Source organism: Cricetulus griseus, chromosome 3, assembly GCF_003668045.3.
Source record: "Cricetulus griseus strain 17A/GY chromosome 3, alternate assembly CriGri-PICRH-1.0, whole genome shotgun sequence".
Taxonomy (NCBI): Eukaryota; Metazoa; Chordata; class Mammalia; order Rodentia; family Cricetidae; genus Cricetulus; species Cricetulus griseus.
In genome coordinates, this window is record NC_048596.1 from 270,078,791 (window position 1) to 270,092,019 (window position 13,229).

Consider the following 13,229-nt stretch of genomic DNA (forward strand, 5'->3'; position numbering starts at 1 on the left):
GCACAAGGCCCTGGGTTCAGTCCCCATCATCACATAAACAGGGTTTGCAGTGCAGGCACAGAACCCTAGCATTCAGGAGGAGAGGCAACACATCAGAAGTTCAGGGCCATCCTCTAATACATAGTGAATTCAAGGCCAGCCTAGGCTATATAAGACCCTATCTCAAACAAATAACCCAGTGCCATGGTTGGATGTGATTTGAGTGTCCCCAAAGGTTCCTGTGCTGAGAATGCCCCTGGGGAGTTATTATGAGGGCAAAAACCTAATTAGCCCATGGTACCCAGAAGGGCTGGGGGATGGCAAGGACTAGGACTAGTCATTAGGATTAGCTCCATGATTGAATCCTAGTGGCTATATAAGAAAAGGAAGAGTGTGTGGACATGGCCAAAGTAGAGGGTGCACATAACATGAAAATGTCATGAGCCATTATTGTGGAAAAGAAAGATTCACCTATAGTAATTTTTAGTTATTTATATCATTGTTGTTACCTGAAGTGCTGAGGATGGAACCAGAGCCTCCTACATGCTGGGCAAGTGCTCTACGAACTGAACCACATCCCCAGTGCTGTTCAGTTATTATTTAAAACGGGGAAGGGTGAAGGGGCTCAAAGACTTGTGTATACGCATGCTCTGTCTTTTGCTGTAAGGATGTGCTGCAGGGCCTTGGACCTCTGCCAGCAACAAGGCCAGCACAAGACACAAGTCCCTGTTACATCTTCTTCTAGCCATGAGCTAAAAGAAATTTCTTTTTAACTTACTGGTTAAATTCCCAGTCTTATGGTCCCTTTGGGTCCTTCTTGCTCTACCCACCATGTTGAATGAATGGAGGGCCTGAGTTAATACAGTTAACTTGTTAATAAAAGACTCTTTGCTGTTGCATCAGATTGGGTCTCTTGGTGATTTGGGGGTTCAGAATTTGGGCACAACACTATGTGTTCCTGCAGTGTCAAAAATAAAGTCCCCTTTTTTAAGTTTCAAGAGAGAGAAAACAGGTTATATTCACAATCTGCATAAGGCAAAACTGTTATGAATAAACCTTGGCAGATTCCATGGCAGGTGAGAGCGACTGAGGCGGGGACAAACATGCCAGGCAGACAGAGCTTAGTGACAACATTTTAAAATCCTATCTTTCATAAACCTAGTTTCAGGAAAGGACAAGAATTGCCATACAAGAATACATAATAATGGTAAATGTCTTGGAGACCTGTTGTTGCCTCCTTGGTAGGCCCACTCCATGTGGTCACCTTTAATCAAGATGTCAGTGAAATCCCATGACATCCATGGTCTCTAACCCTATCAAAGATGGCTGCTAGTTATGTGGCTGCCCAAACTTGGTGAAGTCACATGACATCTGCCCTCCCCAACCCTAGCAAAGATGGCTGCCAGACCCATGGCTGCCCAATGATGGTGGCAATCCTTGTGTTGCTTATATTACAAAACAGAATCATGCCATATGGTTCCTTTAAAATTACCTATGCATAGATTGGTTCCTTCCCATAGATTTTTAATTATAAACTCCCAGTGTTACTAAGTTTTAAGTTAATTTTTTCATAGATTTTTACAAATTTTAGCCTTATCCAATAAAATAACATATAAATCTTGAGGTAGAGAATGTTCACATAAACCACGTCTAATTTTTTGGCTGTTCTACTTTGCTTTCTTTTCCCTGACATTGTGTTAGGTAGCCCAGACTGACACAGGACATAGAGGAAACTTTTATATATGCTTGGGTCTAATGATGGGAGAACAATAAACCAACCATAGATCCAGCTTTCAAATAAAATAGATGTGGCATAAAACAATTTTAATGTTATGTACACCAAAAAGACATCCAAACTCCTGCTAACCTGAATTCATTGACACCAGAGAGCTCAGAGATAAATTCTGAGCCCCAAACCCAAATAAATGCAGCCATGTGGTCACTGGAAGCTAGCACACAGAAACAGCAAAATAGCTTTCCCATTTGTGTCTCAGCTCAATGCTTGCAGCAAAACTTATAAACACACAGACAAACTTTCTAACAAAACAGGGGGACACAAGTTTAGAGAGAAACAGACAAAACTCCAAGAAGACAATGCAACAAAACTTACCAACAAAACAAGCAGACACAACTTTCTCTAGAAAGAGACAAAAAAAAACTTTCCACCAAGACAGACAAAACTTCCCAACCAGAACCAGAACTGCCGGTGATGTCCAGCTATATGTCCTGGACAGGACATTACAGAGGTTCTGTTGAACCTTTTCTATGTCCTCATATACCCCACAAAACAGAACTAGATATGACTCACCAGGAGGCCCCTGTAGATGTTTGTTCTATTCCTTAGCGTGGGGAGTTCACTCCTATAGTCTGTGAACGGAAGGCAGCCAGTGAGTCTTGGAACATCTCAAGGCCTCCTGAAGCACCCTCAGTCCCATTCTGGAGTGAAGGTCCACCTTTAGGATTTGGGTGGGTAGTCTGACACTTGCTGGGGACCTCCAGAAAATGTTAATCCCACTGATCAAGAATAAGACCACTACACAGTTTAAAACCAAATATGAAGCAAGCTTTGAAAATGTTGCAGCTCTGAAGGGAAAGGTATCCTGACCATTGGTAGCCAGGCTATACCTATAGCTGTGAAGGGAAGTATCCTGGATACCTACAGCTCTGAAGAAAAAGAAATCCTGACTGTCAGGAAATCAAGCCATACTTATAGCTGTGTTCCAGTGAGGGATGGTTTTCCCACAGGAATCAAGCAATTCTGTTTCTCTCTGAGAGAGCCATTAAAGCTCAGCTCTACTCCACTCTGCTAAGCGTTTCCTAGCAGAGATGTGCTTTGCTCCTCTGCTTTGGTGAAAGTTGTTACTTCTCTGCTTCACTCTGCTAACAGGAAACCCTGTCAGAAATACAGCGGTTTGCTCCTGCTTCATCCAGAGATGCCGGTAGCTTCTCTATTCTGCTCCAGTCAGGCAAAACATTTTCACTCAAAGTTCATTCAAGAGATTCATTGGAAAGGAGGAATCCAGGAGAGTGGATGCCTCTGCCAGGGTGGGAAAGGGCGGCCCCAAACTGAACAGGCACAGGACTTACATAGGGCTTCTTAGGGGCAGAGTTTCCCAGGGTGAAGATTTTTCAGGATGGGTTTTAATCCCTGAGCTTGGACAAGCTTAGAGATTGGCTGGATTTTGTGCTCAGGAATTGGTTGGTTTCATGCTCAAGGATGGGTTCGTTTCATGCTCAGGGAATGATTGGTTGTTTTTTGTGATGAGGTGGTCAGGGGCAGCGTGTTTCTTTCATTGACCCTTTTTAACCTTTTGGGTCTGATTTCAGGGTTAAAGTGTGTTTCTTTGGCTATGTTTCAGGGTTGGGGTCTATTTCGTTGGCTCTGGTTTCAGGACCAAAGTTTGTTGTTGTTGTTGTTGTTGTTGTTGTTGTTGTTGTTGTTTTCCCCCCTGGCTCTAGTTTCAGGGTCAGGTTGTGTTTCTTTGGTTGGCCCTTTTATCCTACAAGCTTTAATTAAATACTAGCTAGGTGGATGGGATCTGGCCAGGTCCATACTCAGGTTCCCAGGAAATGACCTAGAATCAAGTATGGCAAGGTCTTAAGAAAGAAAACCCATAATTCATTGCCTTTCCCATTAGGTCCAGTCAGGGGCAAGCATACAACTTGACCTATTTCCTGCCTATGTACCTTCTGCCAACAAGTGACCAAGCACATTTGGTGAAGATGGGTCAAACAAACTTGTTTAGGGGAGTGAAAACATGCGACTTTTAATGTCCTATGAACAACAGCCTCAGGCATTTCAAGAACTATCTGTCCTCGGGCAAGGGTTTTGAAGATCAGAGGCATTTTTGTTTCATGGATCTCTGAGGCACAGTAATTAAAACTTAAAATGTAACACTGGCTCTCACAACTGCCTCTCATTTTTAATACTTTTCTGCATTACTTTTTATTTTTACTTTATGTGTATGAATGAGTGCTTTGCCTGCATTTACCACCTGTGTGCCTGGTGCCTGTGGAAGCCAAAAGATTCTGATCCCTTAGAACTGACCTTCCAGAGTTTTGTGAGCCACCCTGTGGGTGCTGAGAAGAGAATCCAGGTCCTAGACAAGCGCAGCCAGCCAGCGCTCTTAACGACTCTGAGTCATCTTTCCAGCTCCCACTTTTTAATTTTTAAAACTCTGCGCTTGGGATTATTTATCTCGAGGTTTTGGGTGTGCCTGTACATGCTGACCCACGAGATCGCCTCCTCCAGCTTGGCAGGGAAATGCGTATCTTTAACACTCCGACTCTCCTAGAGCAACATCGAGACCTGCCCTCAATTTTCTTCTAGAGCTCCAGGATTTGGGCGGTGGAGGTACACACCCAGAACACAAGGGTCCTGGCTCCCCACAGCCAGCCTATTCCGACTAGGGCAGAACGGCCCTTCGCCTAACTCACCCCTCTTCAAAGGCGCTAGGTGGGTGCAGCAGCTTCTAGACTGGACTGGCGCACATACGTAGGCAATGAGGGCGTGCTTTCTGGCTTGGGAGAGCGGGTCTGAGACAGCCGGCTGAAGCCCGGGAAGCTCTAAGGCTTTTTCTGGACAGGAAAGTTCTCCCAGGGATCCTAAGGGAGGGGGCGTGGTTGGAGGGGTGGGGAAGTGGGCGGGGCATAGTCCTAGTGGGCGGGGCAGGCAGGTGTAGGAAGTAGTTGTAGGTGGGCCCAGCTCCAGTGGGCAAGGTGGGGCAGGGCTGATGGGCTGAACAGAATTCGGGGTCCACAGAAACAGGACAGGGTGGACTCGGCGGGGTGGAGTGGAGCGCTCCGGTGGGGTGGGATGTGGCGGAGATGAACAGGTCATAGGTGTCCAGATAGGTTCTGGGTGAGCGAGACAGGACGCCGGAGGGCAAGGGTGGGCGGGGGAGGGGAGGGCGGATGATGGGGGGCGAGGGTGAGTAGAGGGGGGTCGCGGGCAAGCGAGGCAGGATCCGGTAAAGTAGAAGGTGGGCGGGGCTGATGGCTCTGCCTCGGGAGCCGGGCACCTGGCTGTCACCGCTGTGGCCAGTGTCTGCTGGCTCCTCCCGCGGACTCGCGGTGCGCTGCTCCGCGGGAGGCGGGGCTGCGAGGCTCCCGGGGCTTCTCGAGGCTCCCGGGGCTGCGAGGCTCCCGGGGCTGCTCGAGGCTCTGCGTGCCCTGCCCACCGACGGGTCGGTGGCGGAGCAGCCCAGGGGCTCGTCTCTCTGCGGTGCCCTCCGCAAGCCGGGCTCCGGGACGATGGTAGACGTGCTGAGCGGGCGGCGCCTGCTGACCCGCGAGGGCGAGGTGGTGGAGGCGGAGGCGGCGCTGCAGAACAAGGTGGTAGCTCTGTACTTTGCTGCGGGTCGGTGCTCGCCCAGCCGCGACTTCACGCCGCTGCTCTGCGACTTCTACACCGAGCTGGTGAGCGAGGCGCGGCGGCCCGCGCCCTTCGAGGTGGTGTTCGTGTCAGCGGACCGCAGCGCGGAGGAGATGCTCGACTTCATGCGCGAGCTGCACGGCGCCTGGCTGGCACTGCCCTTCCACGACCCCTACAGGCAGTGAGTGGGAACCCGGGGGACGCGGGCACAGGGCCAGAGAGACCTCTGGCTACCCCGACCTCCTCTCCTGCATAGTGCTGCTCTTTCAGACCCTGGTCCTTAACTTTCCTACCCTGCCTTTTTTTCCTGACCAACGCGGGTCAATTCCGAGGAGTCGTGTTTGGGGTTTCAGAGATCCGCATGTTTCAGGAGCTCCTGGGCTGGTCCTGGTGCTAGCTGGCATCTCTTAGCTAGTCTTTTTATAAGTGTGCAGGAGGAAGGGCAAGAAGCTGACCCCAGCGACCTGAGTGGGAGCTGCTGATCCCGATCTGTATCCACAGAGCTGCATTGGCGGAAGTGGGGGGGGGTGGTTACTCTGGGGAAGGGAGAAGGCCTCAGAGAGGGAGAAACCAGTTGCTGGTCGTCTTTGTAATTCCATTTTTACCTGCAGCGATGAAGTCTCCTAACTATAATGTGTTACGTCTCAGTAACATGAATGCTAAGAAGAACGAGGAATGGACAGATGTTAGAGCACGCAGGGCTCGAGAGCTCCAGGAAAGAGCCCCGGGAAAGGTCAAGGCATGGCCGGGTACTGGGCGCTCCATGGTGATGGTGGTATCTCCTGCGGTGCTACCTGTGAATCATTTCTGAAAAAACGAAGCATAGCCAACTTTGTGATATTACGTAGATTCCTAATAACTAGAAGCCCCCCTATTCTGTGTGTGTTTGGGGGTGCACTTGTAGGTGCATGCCAGTAGAGATCAGAGGACAACCTCTGCTGTTATTTCTCCCATGTCATCAACCTTGCTTTCTGAGACAGGGTCTCTCACTGCCCTGGAAATCACTAAATTGGCTAGGCTAGTGGGCCAGTGAGCCCTAAGGATCCACCTGTCTCTGCAGCCCTCACCTTCCAGCTCTGGGATTGCAAGTGCATCAACTTTTTATGTGGATTTGAGGTCTGAATCTGTGTCCACATGCTTGCAAAGCACTATACTGACGGAGCCATCTCCCCTGGTTTTCCTAAGCTCATTTTCTTTGGTGGTTCCCAGGGAGGTGGAGAACCCAGGGGAAGCTGCTTGACCTCACTCATGCTAAAATCCCACTGATACTAAGTCGAAGTGACAGCTGATTACCTTTGCAGGAGGGCTCACTTGACAAGGCTTCAAGTGCTGTGCTTTGAAATGTGATTTGACTCGATGGCAGGCACTCAACTATACGTAGCTTTGAAAGGACACACTTGTTTTGCAGTTGAGATGGTGATGGTTGGTAATTAGGCGGAGAGTTCAGGAACCACCAGAGAATAGGGCTCTGGGTTGCCCATGAGGATAGTGGGAAAGTAGTTTCAGGGCTGAGTAAAGAGATGCATGAAGAATGAGGTTGACCTGGTCTGTGAAAGGGCTCTGTCTTTATTACTTTTCTAACGCTGTGACAAAATATTTGACAAAGGCGACTTAAGAGAAGCCGGTGGGCGGGGCAGTGGTGTCGCACGCCTTTAATCCCAGCACTGGAGGCAGAGGCAGGCGGGTCTCTGTCTACAAGAGCGAGTTCCAGGACAGCCTCTAAAGCCACAGAGAAACCCTGTCTTGAAACCTGCCCCAGAGAGAGAGAGAGAGAGAGAGAGAGAGAGAGAGAGAGAGAGAGAGAAGCTGGTGGGAGGGGTGGCTCAGTGAATAAAAGTGCAAGTATGAAGACCTTAGTTCAAATCCCCAGCACTTAAATTAAAACAAAAACCAGACATGGCTGTATGTGCCTGGAACCCCAGCAATGGACGGGTAGAGTCAGCCAGGTCCTGGGAGCTCACTGGCCAGCCAGTCTAACTGAGACAGCCAGCTTTCATTTCGGTGAGAAAACCTATCTCAAGAGAATGATGTAGAGAGTAAGACATTTGTTGCATCCCTCTGGCCTCCGTGTGCACGGGCACACCCCTCCCCCACGGAATAAAAGAAACCTGAGGCAGGAAGGGTTTACTTGGGTTCACAGTTTGAAAGTAGGCTGTTAACTGTGGCAGAAGCATGAGGACGTGGGTCACTGTGTCTGCAATCTGGAGCCACAGAGAAAGGAATGCTGGTGCCAAACTTACTTTGTCCTTTTCATCCAGCCCATGGAATGGTGCCTCCCACAGTTAACCCAACCTAGAAATCTCCTCACAAACTTGTCCAAAACTTTGTCTTGCAGATGATTGTAGATGCTGCCAAATTAGCAATCGATATTAGCTATCCCAGGCTCCTTGCAGTGTCAGCTGGTGACAGATCACCATATACCCTAATTTCCAGGCGTGCCACTGAGGTGGAGTCCGTTCTCCTGGGGTCTGCCTTTGTACTCTGGCTGATGTCCTCACCCAGGGTGATTAACTGCCCTATTTGTACACGGACTCCCTTGAGAAGGGTGTTACGTTGGGGACCATGTAGCTTTCTTTCTTCCTTCCTCACACATCTGCTCTGGAGCCTGTGTGCTCCAGGTGAAGACAAATGGGCCTTTGTGAGCACAGGTTGACCTGGCTTGCCTGGTCTTCATTTCCAGAAGCATTTTCTGTTTGCAAACTTAGTTATCTGTCCTTGTCCTTCTTTAAGCTTGATGTTGCTTTATGCAAACCAGGAAGTAGAATGTTCTGAGGGAATGCTAGATCAGCTTGGATTTGTGGAATCAGGTCATGGGCCAAAGGAAAGGGGGCACCATTAGGGAGAAGTGGGGAACGCATGAAGCATACAGGAGATGTTTGGGGAAGTTGCTCTCTGCTCGGAGGGGGGGGTGTGCAAGGCAGGACAGCGAGATCTTAGATGTCCTGACTGGGAAGTGAACTGGGAAAAGACTCTTGTGTAGCTTTCCCTCAGAGGCCGTTACTACCTGCTACTGTCCCTCAATTCCTGAAGAGCCACCTGAGGAAGGAGGAGGAGAAAACTTTCTACTATCAAGAAAATCACTTGTGGCTCCCTGAGATTACCCTGGCATGGCCGGAGGCTGGTGGACCCGCAGGAAGGAAACACCCCAAGCCCTTACCTTGCCCTCAGAATTATGCAGGTGCATTTCAGTGTAGCCTTGTCCCTTGACACAGCAACAGACACTGTGTTCAGCCCAGAGAGGTCACTGTTTTTATTACAAGTATGTCTCTGAAATGAGATCTGGCTGCTTGTCTGGAGCTGTCTCCTCTGCCCAGGTGTCCCAGTGCTGGTGACTAAGAAGAGGGTCCATCTTAGCATGAGAGTGACTACAGGGGCATGTATGTGCCAATGCTCCCAGTAGGCATTTTCTCAGACTGAGGGTTCCATCTTATCCCATCCTCTGTGACTGAGCTTATCTGTCTAGGAAGACATCCTCCTGCCTCAGACTTCTGAACATGGACATCACAGGCATGTATTACCATATATGGCAGAACCAGGCCTCAAAGCAGCTGCAGGCATTCATGTTATATGTTGCCACTCTAAAGAGAATCCTTAAAGAACTTACAGTGACCTCCTTGCAATGCTTATCCTCATAAGCTGGGCAGATTCCAAGGTGCCTGGCAGGCATCGTCCCCTCGTGCCAGCCCAGCCTCTGACTTGCTTTCTTAGGATGTGGCTGGGTATTGGAGAATCTCTTCTGCTAGCTGACATGTTTGGAGCTGTAGAAAAGTAGACCAGCCTGGACTTCATTTCTTGGGTAGACAGTGGCTTGGGGCTCTCGGATTCTGATCTCTAGGTCTTCCAGGTCTCTACTGTCTCCTGGATCCAAGGCAGCTCTTGTCTGATCCTGCCTTGTTCCAATTCCTTATTAGATGAGGTCTTGAAGTCTCCCTATGCTGCCCTAGCTGGTCTCAATTGCATGGGCTAAAGTAATCTCCTCCACCTAATCCTCTTGAGTAGCAGAAACTACAGGATACTTGAGTTCTGGATAATCATATTTGTAGTCCCTCAGGAGTCTGATGGTATCTTCAACCTGAGATTTATATAGTATGGCTGCCCCTTGATATCTGAAGGAAAGTGGTTCTTGGATGCCCTGTGGATGCTGAAACTGAAGGGCATCCATGTCCCTATATGAAATGGCAGAGTTTGCACAGAACCCCCACACAGCCCCTTCCTTTCAGACCTGCAGCAGTGTTAATCCTTTGCTCTTCTGTCTTCAGTGAACTGAAGAAGAGGTACGACATCACAGTCATCCCCAAGCTGGTGGTTGTCAAGCAGAATGGAGCCGTCATCACCAACAAAGGGCGGAAGCAGATCCGGGAGCGCGGGCTGGCTTGCTTTCAGAGCTGGGTGGAGGCAGCTGATGTTTTCCAGAACTTCTTGGGGTGAATCTGAAGGGACCAGGGCAGGTGATTGCTGCAAGTGCAGGGTAGACGCCTTCAAAGAGGGGGGTTACTGGTTTTCTTCTCTGTTGGAGGATTTCACAGTAGAGGCACCACAGTAGAGCAGAGGGCAGAAACTTCCCAGGAAAGAACTACACCACCAGCTGTGGGTCCCAGCGTTCCTTCGGAATGAGCTTACATTTTCTTCTAGCTTTGTCCACCGGTGCCTAAGCTCCAGGACACATTAACAGGATGCTATCAGAGATCTATGCAAGATGGTCATTCCTGCAGGCTTTTTGGTAAATTGATCTATGAGGTGATGCAGTTCCTGATCGCCTATCACATTTTAGTGATGCTTTGGTAAGCGTATTTATTAATCAAGTTTGCAGAATGTGTAGTTTAATAAACCAACATTCATACCTTGAGCAGCTCGATTTTCTTCTTTTTCCTTTCAAACTAAACAAAGCGACAGACAAGTCAGTCAACATCATGCTAAAGCTGTCATTCATCTGAGGGGGTGTTGCTAACTGCACCTTGTCTTGGAAGATTTCTCTAACATTTGTCCTTCCTTCCTTTCTTTCTTTCTTTCTTTCTTTCTTTCTTTCTTTCTTTCTTTCTTTCTTTCTCCTTCATCTGCCTCTCTCTTTTTCTTTTTCCTTCTCTTCCTTCTTCTGTTCTTGTTTTTCTTCTTTTTGGAATGCTATTTTTTTTTTTGCTTTTCCCCCTACTATCTCCTTCCCTCCTTCCCTGTTTTCATTTGGAATTGGGGATTGAGTTCAAAGCCCTGCCCCCACTAGCCAAGCACTCCATCTTCCTCTCTGTGCATGTGTGTGTTTCATATATGTACATGGTTGTGTGAGGGGGTATGCATGCACCTGTGTGCAGAGGGCAGAGGCTGATATCCAGTGTTTTCCTCGATGTTTCTTCACCTTTTTACATTTTATGGTTCTTTTTAATTATGTGTCTATGTGTGTGCAGTGCCTGTGGAGGCCAAAAGAGGGCATCAGATCCCCTGGGCTGGAGTTAGAGGCAATTGTGAGCTGACAGATTATGTTAGGAACGGAACTCCTGTCTTCTAGAAGAGCAGCAAGTACTCAACCACGGAGCCATTTCTTCAGCCTCCTCAGCCTTTTCTTTTTATATAGTGATGAGGAATCCAGGACCTTGTGCATGAATTATACCCCAAATCTTCTCTCTCTCTCTCTCTCTCTCTCTCTCTCTCTCTCTCTCTCTCTCTCCCCTCTCTTTTTCTCTCTTATTTTGGGAGGCTCCTCATCTGGAGCTCACTGATTCAGCTAGGCTCCAATAAGCTCCACTATTCACCTGTTTCTGCTCCCCCGTGCTGGAGCTGTGGATGACAGCATCACATCTGGCTTTACCTGGTCCTGGAGATCCACTCAAGTCCTCAGACTTCATACTTGTGCAGGAGGCAATGTTACTGACTGAGCCATCACTTCTGCCCTTTACCAACCAGCCTCTTTCATTTTTAATACTATTGCAATGACATAGAAAGAAATTAATTCATATTTTGCAGCTGTAAGGTCATGCTCTGACCATCTATATTTGCAACAATGGCCCAATAAGATTATAATGGATAATATAATTTCATTATATTATGGGATTCCTATTGTCTGATTAAATCTATGATATTTGTATTATTCTAAAATTACATAATACTTTCCAGTGTATGTCTGTGGTGGCTAATATTGACAGCTGTACAGGATCTAGAATCACTCAAGAGACAAACCTCTAGACATGTCTGTGAGTGAGTTTCTAGGTTGGGTTAATTGTGGTATAAAAACTCATCCTGAATTTGGGTGTCACTATTCCATGGGACGGGGTCTGTCTTAGTCACTGTTTTGTTGCTGTGAAGAGACACCATGACCAAGGCAACTCTTATGAAAGAAGCCATTTAATTGGGGGATTGATTCAGTTTCAGAGGTTTAGTCCATTACTACCATGGTTGGAAGCATGCCAGCATACAGGCAGGTGCTGGAACAGTAGCTGAGAGTTACATCCTGATCCATAGGCAGAGAGAGACTCTGGGTTAGGCATAGGCTTTTGAATCCTGAGAGCCTGTCCCCAGTGACATACTCTTAATCCTTTTAATCCTTTCAAATAGTGCCATTCTCTGGTGACTATGCATTCAAATATATGAGCCTATATGGGATGTGTTTGACAGTTTTATGTCAATTTGACATAAGCTAAAGTCATTTGAGAGGAGGGAAGCTCAATTAAGAAAATGCCTCCATAAGATCAGGCTGTAGGCAAGGCTGTAGGACATTTTCTTAATTAGTGATTGGTGGGGGAGGGCCCAGCCTATTGTGGGTAGTGCTATGCCTCGGGCTAGTGGTTCTGCATTATATAAGGAGCAAGTCAGTAAGCTGTTATGATAAAGAGTGAGGGGCGCCTTGGCGGATTCCACAGCAGGTGAGGGTGACTGAGGTGGGGGACAAACAGGGCAGGCAGACAGAGCTTAAGTGAGAAGTTTATTAGAAAGGGAAATGGGGGTTGGAAAGAGATAAAGAGACAGAGAGAGAGGACAGAAGAGAAGAGGGAGACTGGAAGAAATCCTGTTGCCCCCAGGAGAACAGCAGGAAAGAGAGAGGGAAAGAGAATATAAGTAGGTGTGGGGGGTGTCGGTCTCTCTTTTAAAGGGGTCCTTTGCACCTGCATGCAGTCTAGTAGCCATGGAACCCTGGGCTGACCGGGGCACTGCCTGAGTGCATTCTGCCAGGTGACCGGGCAGGCCAGCATAATGCCTGAAACATTACATAAGCAGCATGCCACCATGGCCTCTGCATCAGCTCCTGCCCCCAGGTTTCTGCCATTTCAGTTCCTGTTCTGGATTCCTACAATGATGGACTACACTGTGAGAATATAAGCCAAACAAACCGTTTCCTCCCCAACTCACCTTTTGGTCATGGTGTTTCATCACAGCAGTACTAACCCAAACTAAGAGGGGGCATTCTTATTCAAAGCCGTAGGATCTCAGCCTGAATAAAGAGGAGAAGATGAGGACTGGGGAGTCAGTTCAGTGGGTAGAGTTCTCTGTGCAAGTGTAAAGACCTGAGTTTACATCCCAGGACTTACTCAAAGCCAGGTGTGGCAATGAGCATCTTTAATCCCCGTGATCCTGTAGTGAGATGGGTGATAGAGACTGGGGAATCCACAGAAGCTTTTGGGTCAATTAACCTTGGGTATGCAGCAGCCAAACAAGTCCTTTGTCCAGGTGGAAGGTGACTGTAGATGCACCAACTCCTGCCTATGGAAATGTCCCCCAAGAGCGTATTTGCTTCAACATTTGGTCCCCAGTTGGTGGTGCTGTTTGGGGATGTTTAGGAGGTGTGACCTTGATGGAGGAAGTATGTCTCTGGAGGTGGACTTTGAGAGTTAAAAGATTCATGCCATTTCCATTTTGTTCTCTCTGCGTCATGCTCCTGGTTTAAGATGTG

General features: G+C 48.1%; 1 protein-coding gene across 1 annotated transcript; it reads left to right on the plus strand.

The window, feature by feature from the left end:
* The first annotated feature begins 5,232 nt into the window (after nucleotides 1-5,232).
* LOC113831229 (nucleoredoxin-like protein 2) lies at nucleotides 5,233-10,049 on the plus strand. Its single transcript, XM_027409916.2, has 2 exons — nucleotides 5,233-5,534; nucleotides 9,613-10,049. Exons 1-2 carry the CDS (start codon nucleotides 5,233-5,235, stop codon nucleotides 9,779-9,781), a joined length of 471 nt encoding a protein of 156 aa, XP_027265717.2. The 3' UTR covers nucleotides 9,782-10,049.
* Nucleotides 10,050-13,229: the final 3,180 nt, after the last annotated feature.

Coding starts and splice junctions, on each gene's coding strand:
- LOC113831229 (XM_027409916.2), top strand. CDS start 5,233: ATGGTAGACGTGCTGAGCGGGCGGCGCCTGCTGACCCGCGAGGGCGAG. Junction 5,535..9,612: donor TTCCACGACCCCTACAGGCA/GTGAGTGGGAAC, acceptor TTCTGTCTTCAG/TGAACTGAAGAAGAGGTACG.